The following is a 15,389-nucleotide window of genomic DNA, read 5'->3' as shown; positions in this document are numbered from 1 at the left end:
TTGCAAATCACCCATTGTTGTTTATTTGATTTAACCTTTATTTTTAACAAGGAGGCCGGTTGAGAGAAAGCTTTCTTTTTCAATTCTCTCTGTCATTGTTTTTTCAAACATAATATCATTATTATCATTTATTTTATTTTTTTCAAACATATTTTTGAGACATTTTCGTACATGAAACAGAACCTTGGGCCCTGACTGTCATTTTACCACAATATCCAACTACTGACGTCAACCATGCTGCCAGGAGAGACTGTGAAGGATGCCTCAACATCATACTCCCCGTAGACTGTGGTCTTGAGGTTTTTAGAAGTGTGTTGCGAAACACACACATTTGTCTGCCAGTTCATGTAAATGTAAATTACGGAAATATTCCTCCACGCTCTCACCAGTTTTCTGTACTCTTTGATGGGATCACATTTACTTCACATTCACTTTCAGTATGTGTTGTTGAACCTCTACAGCTGTATGCCCTTAAAGTAACTTACACTTTGACTCCAACTGAAGTGTCTTCTATCAAGTTTTCTTTTCTTTGACATCATTTAAACAAGGACACACACAGGCACACACGTAAACCAGAACAACTATAAATGTTAATGCAAATGACAGATCAAGTCCCAGAACATATTGACAACTTCAGACTTTGTGGGTGTGGATAAATGCTCTGGCACCTCCTGTCCTGTCCAACTAGCAGCAGGTTACAGTTGGCATTAGAAGCAGAATGAGTGACAGCAGGGACAGCCAATCACATGTATGTTAGGAGAACCAGGACAACCACTTGGAGAGCTTCAGGTTAGAGGCAGGACTTCTAGCAGAGACCGAATGTTGACTCTTTGTGTGCTGTAATTATAAACTACTGTATTGATAGTAACGACACAGCAGTGTCCGTGCTAAATTCTATGCCCCTGGAAAAGACAAATTATAAGAAATTAGAAGAAGTGCCAGAGGTTTGTTTATAAGGAGTTAATGTAGTTAATCTTACAGGACATTATATTTCTGATTTTTTAATTGAGTTTGAATACTTTGTTATATGTTACAAATGACTATAATTAACTATATGGATCTGATTTCTCCAACGCTGAATGTTTAAATTTATATCACAGCAGGAAAAACAACTTTGTGTCAAACGTTTTAAACCATTTCCTCAGTAGGATTTACTGGAAAGCACGTGATCATTTACACAAAAGTGAAACTGAGTTCAGGAAGCAGATAAAAGCAGAGCTACTTAAAGCTGCACTTCATTGTTTATCAGGGTGAAGAGAGAAGCTTTATCTACAGTAACAGTAGAATACAACATGATGCAGACATTTTGCAGTGGACAAAACTCTTCTACAAAGGTGAGTTTTTCATTAGTATTTGTGCATGATGACAAAAATGAAAAACAAGAGCTGTTATTTAGACAAACCATTATTCATGCAATGACCTTTGAAACTGAATTATCCAGTTTAAATCTCATCTCAAAACCCACCTGTTCTTACCCACCTTGACTGGCACTCACACTTTTTTTTATCACTTTCTAACCAAATTGTTATCTTATCTTTACAGTGTGTAGTTTTTAATGCTTTTGTGTTATGTTTCTCAACTCTGTCTTACTCTGTACGGGGGCCTTGGGTGTATTAACATTATTACATATCATTAGTTTGGACTTGTCCTGCTTTGATTTACAAACCTCAGATGTCACAACCCTGATTTTGAGAAAAATGTTTCACATCTATTACTAGAGATCCTAGTCAACGATAGACTCTTCATGTGAATACAGGGCGTCGCTCACACAACAGAAACGTATCAAATGCTCAGAACTCAAAGTTACAGGAGTGTCTTAGCTGAAAAAAAAAGAAAACCGCTCTACTGGTCATGTCAGATACAGTCTAGATGATGAGCCAACTAAACATTGAGCCATGAAAACTTTTCTCTCATTTCTTTCAGAGAGGAAGTGTCTGAATAACCTGAAATAAACTGGATTGACCAAGTCTACACCCACTATGGAGGTAAACAGACATGTTGTACATGTCCACAATGAAATACACATAACAATAATAATACATTTTATTTATTTGCGCCTTTCAGAACCTCAAGGTCACTTTACAATGAAATAAAATGAAGGTGAAATACAAGATAAAATAATCATGAGAACAATAATATATAACAGATCATCAAAAATAAGTAAACATAGAGAGACCATAAAATCAAAATAGTCAGTTATAGGGTGGGTAGGCCAAAGTGAATAGATGGGTCTGTAAGGTGGTTTTGAATGTGGTGAGTGAGTTAATGTCCAGACTGGATTTTGGTGTCATTCAAAGGGACGAAGGCTACCTATATTTTTTGTATATTTATTTATACACAGGACGAGATGTTACAATCCCTTGTGCCATAATCTAAGGCAAAACTCCCTTAGAAGCCAGCTCCAACTGGACAACCAACCAGCAGACCAGTGATCAGCTACTAACTATGTCAGAAACGAGATACAATTAGCCTAGCCACAGAAATAAAAAACACCAGCTAATTAGCCTCGACACCAGCAGTCGGTAATAGAGATGATGGGAATGCAACTACACTCAGACCAGGACATCTCATCCTTCTGCCTATGTCAGAAACGAGATACAATTAGCCTAGCCACAGAAACGAAACACTCGAAAGCACCAACTAATTAGCCTAACCGCCAATAGTAGGTAAGAAATGATGGGACATGCAACTATGCTTCAAACAACATTTCTCCCCTCTGCCAAGATCAGAAGTTACACACAAGAAAACACCAGCAAACGAGCCTAACTATCAACAGTAGGCAGTGTGCAGTGTGCCGCACATCATTGGGGTTTTCAAGTGGGCACCTCCCTTCACTGATGTTTCGTTAAGTTAGGCCCACGACACCTCAAGAAGGCTTAACAGTGAGCTCTAGCGTCCCGGAGTCAACCCCCTCAATGCAGCCACCACGCCACCATGTGCCTTTTAACTGACAGATAAGATTAATCTAACTACAACTGCTACCTAACGTTAGCACATAGCTAGCCTTACCTTTAGCATGCTCCCCAGTTCGCGTGCTTCCTCCGTAGCCACAACCACTGACTCGCTCTGTCCGCTGCCAGGAACATATTTTTTATGGCAAACATCTGTTCCTTTCCGCGAATGCCCAACTCACGCAGGAGAGCAATGGCGGATTTCGCCACAAATCCACGGCAGCCGACCTCCATTGGGCGCACACAGGCGCTCCAGCCTCTCTGCTCCGCTTCCAATGCCAACTCTGCATATCTTTCTCTCTTGGGCTCATTCATATTATCGCCCCCCTGAACACACATAATGTGCTTATTCTCCTTTCTAGCAGCTGAGGAATTTGCTTCAATCCAATTTTCCTCAATTGCAGCTGCTAAGTATTTCAGAACCTGGTTGTGGCGCCATTACCTTGGGAGAGACTAACCCTACAACCTGACAAAATGTGGCTGAGTGTACATACACAAGAACAAGGCAGGCAGCATTCTCCCCTAGCCACTGGTTTAGGTTCTGGGGAGATGGCAGCACATCATAAACTGCCCCTATCATAAATCTAATCCTACTAGCCTCCATGCTCCACAGCTCTCTCCACGACACCTTCCTTTTCTCTACACTCTCCCAGTTCACCCACTGTCCTTGCTTAGCCTGCGACACTGCCTTCGTGCATCTCATTACTTCCTCTTGCCTATGAATTTCCTCCACTACCATCTTCCTCTTTTCCACCGTGGACGCCTTGCTCCACAGAGGTTTCCATTCACACAGTCCCAGGCCACCACGCCTTTGCTGCACATGCCCCATGATATGCCTGAGCCTAAGGGCAGCCTGCGCCTCCTGAACCGCATCTCTTGGGTTCGACTTCCTCCGTGTTTTGACCGTGGGGGCTGTCCGCCTGACTACTGGATCTTTTGACTGAGTAAGAGTCATCTCCAGTCTAGCCTTAGCACACTTAAACTCCTCTGTTAGACTGATAGATATATGTCTGTAGATAATCTTTTTTTTTGTATGATAGCCTTTCCAGTTTTTGGCGGTGGACCCAGTGGGTGTGTAAGGACATCCTTCATGTTCACCTTACTGTGTTCAGCCACCAGGATCATGAGGCTGAAAAAGTTTCTATCTGCCTCAAGAACCACATCTTTTCCTTTCGTCCTATGGGATGTCTTTTTGCTGACCTTGGAGAATGTCTTCAGACTTTGCTTGGTCATGCTGTCATAGAATTATGAAGAGGAGTTCTCATCTAACCTGGTTTGCTTGAAAACCTGGTAGGCCTCCTCCCCTATCTCATGAGCTCTCAAGAGATCCCTGGTTACATCATGTGGAGCCATGAAGCCAGTGGCTAATTGGCTTAGACCTGCCATTGGCTGTTAGCGCTGTCCCCTCAGCTGCCCGGAGTAAGACCTGACATTCCCGCTAAACCTTAGAAGAAGTGCTTTGGATGCCAGGCTGGAGTTGCCGGTGGATTCAGGGGGGATGTGGGGTCTTCGGCAGCGGGATGGATGGACTGTGTGCGCTTGTTGGGACCGGGAGGGAGTGTGTCGTGAGATGTGCTTTGGAGACCTGGTTCATACAACCACAGTACGTCTGTGCCCGGCTTCAGACTCTACAGGCAGACACCTGTATTTACATCCCTCCCTCAGCCAATAAGGAAACACCATTGATGAGAAACACCATGACGACATGATCCACACCGCTGTTGCTATGCAATTGACCAAAAATCCACATCACCTTGGACACTATTTTGACTACTACTTCTCACACACTGCTCATTTTTATTTTACTTTAATATAATGTCATTTTATTTTATCTTATTTTATGTATCTTTCTTGTGGTTTCATGAGTGGTTTTATCAGTGTACTTTTATTTGCAACGAAGCTATGGTGACAAAGTAATTTCCCTCGTGGATCATTGAAGTCTGTCTAAATCTAAGTCTAACCAGATCGGACTCATCCGGGGTCATAGGATTAAGCCAGTTGTTCTCCATAAAGAGAGACTGGGCATCTGCCTCAACTCTTTGGATCCTTGGGCCCTGTAGATCTGGGTGGGACAGTTTGGACATGCCCTGTCCTGTCAGGTCTCTCAGCTGTCTTAGGTACATGCTTCTGTACTCAGCTGTTAGTTACTCACAGCTCCTGACTTCAAGGTGAATCCCTTTGTCTCTCCAGCTGTTTTTGTTCACCGTTTCTTCTATGACTTGGTCAACAGGGATTCGACCAAAAGGATTTGTGGTGCCCAGTTGAACTGAGAAGGCCCCGTTCCTAAATTCCACGTATACATGTGCGTGTGTGGTGGGCAGCTGACAACTCTGCGTAGTAATATGGGAGGTGTTTTGCATCTTATCGAATGCAAAACACCAGGGGATCATTGCATGAATACTTGCCAGTTGAAGCATCCAGTCTCCCTCTCTAGATGCTCAGATGAGCCTCAACAAGATTTCAACCATGTCCAAAAAGGACATCTAGAAGGATGAGAGAAACTGCCATTTCTCGGAGCAACTTGCGGTACACTCCAAACAGTTCCATGATGTGTGTGCAAGAGCTGCTGTCGAGAACCTCCTTCAAAGTGTCTTGGGAGACGTTGTGCCACAATACTGTGTAGAATACAAATATATCTAGGATATATTCCTGACTGTGCTTTCTTCAGCAAATGTTACAGCATATCTGCATTAAACATTACAATTTACTAGCTAGAAATATGCTAGCGAGGCTAATGGTAGTGTAACTTATCAGTTCTTGCTAGCTAGCCACTTAAAACAGTCTTACCCACTCCACAGTACTATATCTGAAGCAAATAAAATATAATAAATGATATTGTATTGATATTATACACAAATGAATGTGTGTGTTGATAATCGTAGAAGTAAAACCAGCCTTTATTAGTTTTTGATTGGGATCATTGGTAGAACAGCAGTAGTGGAGTGATATTTACCTGGCACTCTGCCTCTTTCTGTTGTGGTGGACTGGAGTTACTTCTAATTGGAGCACAATATAATTCCAAATTTGACCTTTGATCTTCAGGTGGCCTTGAATTTGACCTTGTATCTCAAAAATAACCCTTGTAAACCTGAAAAAAAGAGGTATTACGTGGCCATCTACGTTGTCAAGATCAAAAGTTGAAAATGTGTAAAGACGCCATCTGACGCCATCTTGAATTCTCACAATGAAATTATATGGGCATTGTTGAAAGTTAGAAGAAGGATCTTGAAAGTGATGCGGTAAATGATGGGTAGCCAGTGGAGTTGCATAGTGTGTATGGGATCATTTTATATTTCTGTTTTACTGTCATTCATCAAAAGGAGATCAGAGAAGTGGAGGATCTTCCTGCAGCATGTTCTGTCTGTGAGGATGATCATCAACAGACTGATACAGGAGGTAAAGGTCAACTTTAGGAGATGTTTCAATATGAACATTGCACTGTTATTCCCAGAGTTAACATGTTTTTAATTTGTTTTTATTATCATTGTTGTCACAGAGCCTGTCCCTCCTGCATCAGTAACAGTTTCCAGTATCAGCAGTGAGTCAGTGTCTCTGCAGTGGGACACTCCTGCTGGTGGAGTGGAGAGCTACAATGTGACTTGTTGCAATGAAAGAGAAATAATACAAGAGCTGAGGACAGATACAAACAGTGCGATCTTCAAAAGCCTGAGGCCAGGGGAGTGTTACTACTTCTATGTTTCTACACAACTTAAAAATGGAAGAAGAAGCAGGCCAACTGAGACATCTGCCAAAATAAGTAAGTCAAAGTTCAACATAATACAATCAAGTTAACTTTTTAAAAATGTCTCAAAATTAATTAAATTAAAATTAATTTTATTGTCACCCAGTATCTGTCAAACATAAATACAGGGGTTATGCTGATAAAAATAACATATCATTTGATTTCCTGTATTCCGCGCTCTCCCAACCTTTAACAATTACACTTAAAAAAAAAAAAAAACTGACATTATTTTATTTTAATTTACAGTACGTAAGGTCCAGAATTATTGGATTCTCTGATAAACACACATCTCCACTGGAAGAACACTGGCTATGAACAAAATTAGGTCGTTTTAACCTTCCTATCAACCTAAGAAAGTGCCGTTAATTTCATCTGTTTGTCATGAGATTTGATGACTTTGTTCACACACGGCTTCAGAACTATAAAACAAAAGAGATATTTTGTGTCTTTATTTTAATGGGTAAGACTGCAACTACTTTATAATTTAGAGGTCATGCACAAACACATTGCCACACTCCTTTCAACACACCCCAACAGCTCTGGTTTATGAAGGTTTTTGTGGCTCAGTTCATTCTGTGGCAGCACAACAACTAAGTGTGTTTGTTTTGACTAACACTCAAAATGTTTCTGATTAAATGTGACCGGGGTCATTATATTTGATTATAAATCCACAATAATACACACATTATCACCTAATGTCGTGTTTCAAAGTTTAATGTATTTTAATTGTGGTTGTAATGTGGTCAATTTTTTAAGATTTGGGCCTTGGTCTGACTGAATTAATCATATCAGTCAGTTTTGACCGGAAACATAAAAAAAGGAATTTTGAGCAATTATTTGAAAAAAAAAAAAAAAAAATTAAGTGGTTTCAAAACAGTAACCGTGGTAAAAATTGAGATAAAGTACTCTGTGTAACTAGTACAATATGTTTCATCCGATTACTACTATAGATAATATCCATATTATGTTTTTTTTTCCTACATTGTATGAGTAAATTGCGCCTACAAGGACATCGCTGGCAGGACTTCTACTACTAGGAAGCTAATGCCTTGATATTTGGATCCACCATGTCTTTAATGACTATTTTCTGTATATCCACAGAGACACAACTGGAGAGATTGTTGGAGGATCTTGGTTTGGAGCAGCACTACAAAGAGAAGCTGTCACTCACACAAATACTAAAGATTGACAAAAAAACTATTACTGATGAACCTGCTAAATGTTATTCAGACCTTCCATGGTATTTTTTAAAGAAACTGATGATGCTTAATGTGGCAGCTATGAATGTACAATGTAAATCTACAGATCAGTCAAACTGTGATGCTGCATCAGAGAGTAAAAAGTTAGATTTGAAAAATCTATTCAACAGTCTAAACTCAGCTGACATGTTAAACCCCCTTGACTTAATCACTGCTCTCTTTCTATCCTCTGATGGTTTTGTGCAGCAGGAAATGACTCTCAAGATGTCTATGTGTCAGTTCTCTGTGCCTCTGCTGCTTCCTAATTGTGACACACAGCAGTGTACACTTATGCTGTGGGCCATGAGAGACATTGTTAAGAGGTACAGACCTCAGTCTCTGTCAGACTCCAAGGGCTTCATTGAAGAGAGAATTGTTCTTTCTGAACTTCCCATGGTTTCTTTTGTGAGGCTGGGTGAGTGCACCTTGTCAAAGTCCGAGATCCTCAACAAGCTTCTGAGCACTTCTCAGCAATACCATGACACCTTTGTTCACCACAACATGGAGGGTGGAGACAGTCCAAGAAGAATATCCAATGGACTGACTGAAATTACTTGGTATCTTCCTGGTGGAAACAAGAACATGGACATTTTCAGTGAGCCTGTGGCTGTTGCTAACCTTCGTGGGGACATTGCTTCATTTGAAACCCAATATTCATTTCTGTGTCACACATCTGCAGCAGTTTTTGTCTTCTTTGACAATTTAGACTCAGGGTGCAATCTGCTGACCAACCAAACTGGCAAGGCACAGATCTTCTTGGTGGGTAATCAACAGGACAAGAGCTTCAGTTTAGACGATATAGAAAATGTGGCAACCCAGTTAGACTTGACTAATAATAATATCATTATTAAAACAAAACAGAAAAATTATGCAGACTTTGTCAAAAGTTTGAGGAAGGCAGTCAGTGATGTAGTTGAGAACTCACAAGTGAAGATGCGAATAGAGCAGATGGCTGACATTGCCCTTGAACTTGGGGTTTTGGTTGATGAAGATGCTTCAGAGTGCAAGACTGGAAAGAAAAATGCAGATGCCATCACTGAAGAAATCCAAGACATCCTGAAATACAAAGAAGAACAGCTTCCCTTGCAAGGTGAAATATGGAAGGAGCTGACTCGCATAGAGAAGGAAGAATTCCGGCTTCAAAATGTTGGATCTAAAAACATAGAGGAGTATAAAAGTGATCTCCAGATGAAGAAAAGAGAACTGCATCAAAAACAGAACTCTTATGACATGTCCACTGCTATGACACACTTCATCAATGCAATATCAAGTCCTGGGACAGAGAGACTTTACTTTCTGAAATGGATGCGAATGAACCTTGATAACGTGTCTCGTGAAAAACTGTCTGGACTCAGGGAGCGGTACAAAGAAAAATGCAAGAATTCTGAAAACAAAGAGGAGATCATGAAAATAGACAAACAGCTCTCTAACAGCTCACTGGGGACTGAACACTTCTTCCGTGAAATGAGTCAGATCTACGAGGCTTCACTTTCTCTTCCAGAGAAAAACCCAACACGTCGACAGTTACAGCATTTACCCAAACTCTGTGCTGAACTGTTGCTTGATGGATTTCCCCTTGAGCTGGTAGATGGAGATGCATCCAACATACCTCTCAGATGGGTGAGTGCTGTTCTCTCTCAGCTCAATGTCTTGGTGTCTCCAAAGAACAAGATACGAGTTGTCACCGTTCTTGGAGTTCAGAGCACAGGAAAGTCCACTCTCCTTAATACCATGTTTGGAGTGCAGTTTGCAGTCAGCAGTGGTCGATGCACTCGAGGTGCCTTCATGTTGCTCATCAGAATCAATGAAGATGCTAAGAAACTTCTCAAATGTGACTTCATGGTGATCATTGACACTGAGGGCTTAAAGTCCCCAGAGCTGGCACAGCTGGACAACAGTTATGAGCATGACAATGAGCTTGCAACACTTGTTGTAGGGCTGAGTGATGTCACCATTATTAATATTGCAATGGAGAATTCATCAGAAATGAAGGACATCCTACAGATAGTTGTGCATGCTTTTCTCAGGATGAAGGAGGTGGGTAAAAAGCCTAAATGTCAGTTTGTTCACCAGAACGTGTCGGATGTTTCCGCCCATGACAAGAACTTACGAGACAGGAAACTGCTCTTGCAACAGCTGAATGAGATGACCCAGGCAGCAGCAAAAATGGAACGGAAAGAGGAGAACAAGAGCTTCACTGATGTGATGGAGTACTGCCCAGACACGGGGAACTGGTACATACCTGGACTCTGGAATGGAAACCCACCAATGGCACCAGTCAATGCAGGATACAGTGAGGCTGTATATGAGCTCAAGAAGAACATCATCAAGCTACTGGGAGATTGTCAGTCATCTACCAATAACATTGATGAGTTTGAAGAGTGGGTGAAAAGCTTGTGGAACGCAGTAAAGCATGAAAACTTCATCTTCAGTTTCAGAAACAGCCTGGTCGCTGACGCATACATGAAGCTCTGCACAGAATACAACAAATGGGAATGGGAATGTAAAAAGGAAATGTATACCTGGGTGACAAATACAGAAATGAGAATTTCCAATTTTGGTACAGTTGTAGATAACTCTCAGGTATCCAACATGAGAGATTTTCTGACAAGTTTGAAAACTGAAGCCTCCGCAGAGCTGTCTACATGGGAGAAAAAGCTTCGCAACAATCTGTCAGAATACTTCAAGCAAACAGAAGGTCACGTCTATCTGGTTGAAGGATACAAAGAGGAGTTCTCAAACAGTATAAAGAGCCTTCGGCGAGAAATGGAGAGATCTGTAGTTTATCAGCTGACAGTAGCAGCTGACATCAAAACTGGAATGACAGAACTCGACAGGATCAAGAAGAATCATACGAAAGAAATTGAAAAAGCAGTGCATGCTTTAATTGATGAATGTCGAAAGAAAAAAGTTCAGATTACAGACACAGAGCTGGACAACAGATTTGATGAGATGTGGAAGGAAACACTGGAGAAACTGTCTTCTACTAAACTAAAGGCCACAGATGTCTTCACTAGAGTAGATCACTGCCTCAGATCAAATATGTCACATAGGGGAGGTCACGCAAGTGAACTGTTAAGTCAGAAAAACCTGAGAGAGTGTGGACTGGAACCTTTTAAATATACAGCTGAGGGATTCTTCAACCAATTGAAACAGACAGTGAGCAAGTTGTTCAATCTTAAAGATCACATCAAGGTTGTACAAAACATGGCTGACAACATCATAGATACCTGCACTCTGTCTGTGGATGAAAAAATGAACAGAAAGACCAAGTACCATGATACTTACATCCAGGAGATCCTACACATCATCGATGAGAGTCTGAAAAATAAACCAGATGTTAAGATAGACATGGAGTTTGAAGTCTCTCTAAAACAGCACATCTGTGGATCTACAGCCAGAAACTTCCAGAAGATGCATGATGATTTTATACAAGTAAATGACCCCTATAGATGCCTGATGAAAAACAAGGCAAAATATTGTGCTGATTTCAAAGACGTGTTCCATGAACGAGACCAGTGTCAGAAGAAGGCACAAGAATTCACGGACCAATGCCTGAAGCCTGCAGTTGAGGTCTTTGTCAATCGTTCTCTGGGTCCTAATATCATCGATGAAATGCTGAAACAAGAGCAGTTCAGCACAAGGATGTCTTTCCAGTATTCACTTTTACTGGATTTACTGTCAAAGAACAAATTTAAAGACTATTTGAGATACAACAGATCTTATGAGAGTTTCATAAAGAAAAGAATACTTGAACAAATAGAAGAGTGTTTTTCAAGCTGCTCTGCAACACTTGAGTTTGAGGAGCGACATCTTCAGTCAAGTATCAGCAGCATAAACGACGCCATCAAAAAGGCCAAAGCAGGAAAGAGTGGTGACATGAAGACATTTGTTGAAAGAATCTGCAAAGAACTTGGAGATAAACTGGTCATTTCCCAGGATGCTCTTGGTGCTTTCATGATCCTGAACAATGCCAACCAAGAACAGTTTGCTGACTGGCTCATAGTGTCTGTGAAGGACATGGCAGAAGCTCTTAGAGAAAAGTTTGAAAAATCAAACATCAAAACGAAACTACAACATCTCCATGTGCAGCCCCAGAATGAGCTCTTCATCACAGTGATTGGATGTGGCAAACAGTGTCCATTCTGTGGTGCTCCTTGTGATGCAGGAGGAAGAGACCATACGAAGCATTTTACTTCACTGCATCGGCCACAGGGTCTGGAAATACACAAGTGGGATCAATCAAAAAAACTTATCACTGACATATGCTCATCTTTGGTGAAGAGTGACACTTATTTTCGCTGTAGTGCTACAAACAATGAATGGCACCCTTACAAGCATTACCATGAAATCTTCCCAGGCTGGGATATTCGTCCAGATGTGAGCCTTCAGGCATCAGACTACTGGAAATATGTGATGACAAAGTACAACAAGGAGTTTGCTGAAGCATATGATGCAAACCCTGCTGATATTCCATCCACCTGGTATAATATCACACCAGAGAAGGCAAAACAAAGTCTCAAAGAGTCATTTAGCATCAAGTGATTCTAACCAGTGAACATTTGTCCTCATGTTTTTCTCTATAATATAAAGGAACCTCCTTTATAATAATAACTTCACTATAGTTAAGTATCAAGTCAGTTCACTCAGATATTTAACCACCATGACTTTCAATAGAGAAATACCAGAGATTTACTGAAGTTTGTTTCCATTACCTGAGTTTGCATTTTAGAAACAAAGTTGCTACAAGTGATTAGTTACATACATTTTTGAATAATGACAAAAATCATTCAGAGCTGTTTCTTTGTTTCAAAAATATGATATGGAACTTTTTTGTTTTGTTTTGTTTTGTTTCTGTGCCGTGTGTGATTTACTTTTCTTCTTCCTCACTTAGCCTGGATAATACGATGGGAAGAGGGTGTTGACAAAGAATTTAAATAAGTTTGTGTGATTCATGGTAGGCAAGTTAGTGCTAGGCAAATTACACGTGGGTTACCTGGGTACAACTTGTTGAGGAGAAATTTGTAAGGAAAACATTCTCACTGATGGAGGTTTTCCAGAAAAGTCGGAGAAAAGGGGTGTGATAAATGTACTTTGTTCTTAAAAGAAATTAAATGTGATAGTGTGCATGACTTGCATCTGAAAAGATTAGTGCTTCATTAGAACTACAAACAGCTATGTATGATCACATATACCGTAATATGCAGTATTTAATGCTTTTGTTGTTTATAATAGATTATGGAAATGTTTTTTCTGCACCTCAAGTCAGGTGGTTTTGGTTTCAACAAAGAGAGAAAAAACAAGTGAGAATTTTCAATGAAAACCAAGTTTCCAAGCAGTGAGTGTGTATCATTATTTTTGTAAATGTTTGACATCATGGAGCATTAGTCATGTGCTTGAATGCACCATCAACATGACACAGGGATGTGCATAAAGTCTTAGTTTGGCTGTGATGGAGCCAGTGTGTGAACAACAAGGCTCAGTGTGTTTCCACTGTTTAACAATCATGATCAGAGTGTGACAGTGAACTGAACCTCTTTTGTTGAGTCGAATCTAATCATTTGTACACAGTATATTACATGAGCTGCTTGTGTAAATTTTCCTAATAAAAGAATAGATCACAATAAGCCACAATCATTTCATGAGAAGAGAAAAAAAACAAACATCTTATTCGAACTGCGTTTGCTTAAACAGTTCATCTTCTTGTTCTTACATTGTTTACTCAGATTTTATTACATTTATTAAATGGATGTGCATGTAGACCAGGGGTATCCAATTAAAATTCAGAGAGGTCCAGTTACAAAAATTTCCTCCCAGCAAAGGTCCAAATCAAATGTCACTCGAAATAGTGTATCCTGATGTAAATAAAATCAACAACATACGCACATTTCTATATCATTTATTGTGATTTCAAAGTAATAGCCTATACTTCCAACATACCAATATTCTAAACTTATTGAACTACGAACGATTTGATTGGCTTGGCCACTGATGACGCTCCTCACGTAAGATTAATAAGGTTAGCAGCACATGCACGAATGAATTATGTTTTTATTAACCATTTGAAGCCTGAACGGATCGCTGGCGATCCGTCCAGGCAGGTCAGTTTTGAATTACTGTAAGTCACAGTTGTTTGCGCTATTGACATTATTCAAAGTGTGTCTGAACACTGGGAAGTTGTGCTTTTGTCTGGAGGACCTTCGTGACTTCGTTTTTACTCACAAATTCCTCCAAACAACTCTCTCTTCCTGGGGCTCCGCGATCATGCTTGCTCCTCAACCTGGAGCATCTGGAGCATTGACTGTGCCTAGACCGCCATTTGGTGATGCCTGATGTAGGCTATCAGACGGTGGCAGCGGTATCGTTAGGCCTGTGCCAAAAATATCCTTAAATAGTTTGGTGTTGTTTTATTAAAAAACAAACAAATAAATAAATATATATAAAATAATGCTGACAAATTCATAATAAAGTGTCCAGCATTTCAGTTTAAATAAATAGTTATATAACCTGTGATCAAGGACTTAAATGTGATCATAAATCTGTCAGTTTCCCTTCACTTCGTAGCGTACGGTAGATCGAGTCCGTTTAGTGCGTCCTTATCCGATCTATCCAATTCTTCAGGGCTTGAAGCTGCAGCCGTTTTAGTCACATGTGTAATCTCTGCAACCTCAAAATATTTGAGAGCAAACAATTGTTCTGTGGTGAGCGAAAGTCACGCCTCTATGTTGTGTTTAAAAACAGATGGAAATAATAACAATAAATAAATTCTCAGCTAAGAATTTATTTATTGTAGGAGAGCTGAGCCTCCCCTGTACTTAAAGCCTAGTGACGCCCCTGGACAGTGGTATCAAACTCAGTCAGAGAGGGACCAAATTAGGAAGTGACTCCAAATCATGGGGTAACCAGAACTGTTAGCTGAGTTCCTCAATCCTAGTCACGATAGTGGAGGCTTGTGCTACTAATAAGACACACTCACAAAGTAAAATAGTTTAAAATAAAAGTGGTAGCCTTTGGTAACTATCCTAAATTAAGATCCCAGGGATATGTAGGTATCCAGGACCCGCTTTCCATAAAAATATTTGCAAAAGGAAAGGATTTCAATGGGGGGAAAAAAGAGAGTAGAGAGGAGAGCGGAGAGCAGAGGGCAGCAGAAGGGTGAAGCTTCTGCACTCAGACGCTTCATTGATCATTTCATTGATCTGCTTTTCATTTTGTTCTTCCCAGTCATTTTGAACTCATCTTATTCTTGTCTTCATGAATCAGAGATGTAAACCACACATACAATGTTCAAATACGCTACCAGTGAAAGGTTCGGACACATCTTCTCAATCAATTCACTGACAAAGCATGTCCAAACTTCTGACTGGCAGTGTACTTTCAATCAAACTATGTTTCAGTCGACCTCTTTCCCAAGTTCTGAGACTTCATCTTTCTCACAAAAAACAATCATTTGAATCC

The 15,389-nt window shown here is 40.3% G+C and overlaps 1 protein-coding gene across 1 annotated transcript; it reads left to right on the top strand.

Annotated features, from left to right (window-relative positions):
• The first annotated feature begins 1,216 nt into the window (after positions 1-1,216).
• Positions 1,217-13,731, top strand: LOC125004607 (interferon-induced very large GTPase 1-like). Its single transcript, XM_047579371.1, has 5 exons — positions 1,217-1,334; positions 1,924-1,985; positions 6,272-6,347; positions 6,448-6,708; positions 7,795-13,731. Exons 2-5 carry the CDS (start codon positions 1,980-1,982, stop codon positions 12,474-12,476), a joined length of 5,025 nt encoding a protein of 1,674 aa, XP_047435327.1. The 5' UTR covers positions 1,217-1,334; positions 1,924-1,979; the 3' UTR covers positions 12,477-13,731.
• The last annotated feature ends 1,658 nt before the right edge of the window (positions 13,732-15,389 follow it).

Source organism: Mugil cephalus, chromosome 1, assembly GCF_022458985.1.
Source record: "Mugil cephalus isolate CIBA_MC_2020 chromosome 1, CIBA_Mcephalus_1.1, whole genome shotgun sequence".
Taxonomy (NCBI): domain Eukaryota; kingdom Metazoa; phylum Chordata; class Actinopteri; order Mugiliformes; family Mugilidae; genus Mugil; species Mugil cephalus.
This window is presented reverse-complemented; position numbering and strand designations above follow the sequence as displayed.

Excerpts from the sequence above, each read along its gene's own strand:
- LOC125004607 (XM_047579371.1), top strand. Across the intron at positions 6,348-6,447 it reads TCAACAGACTGATACAGGAG|AGCCTGTCCCTCCTGCATCA; the intron begins GTAAAGGTCAAC and ends TTGTTGTCACAG. Across the intron at positions 6,709-7,794 it reads TGAGACATCTGCCAAAATAA|AGACACAACTGGAGAGATTG; the intron begins GTAAGTCAAAGT and ends GTATATCCACAG.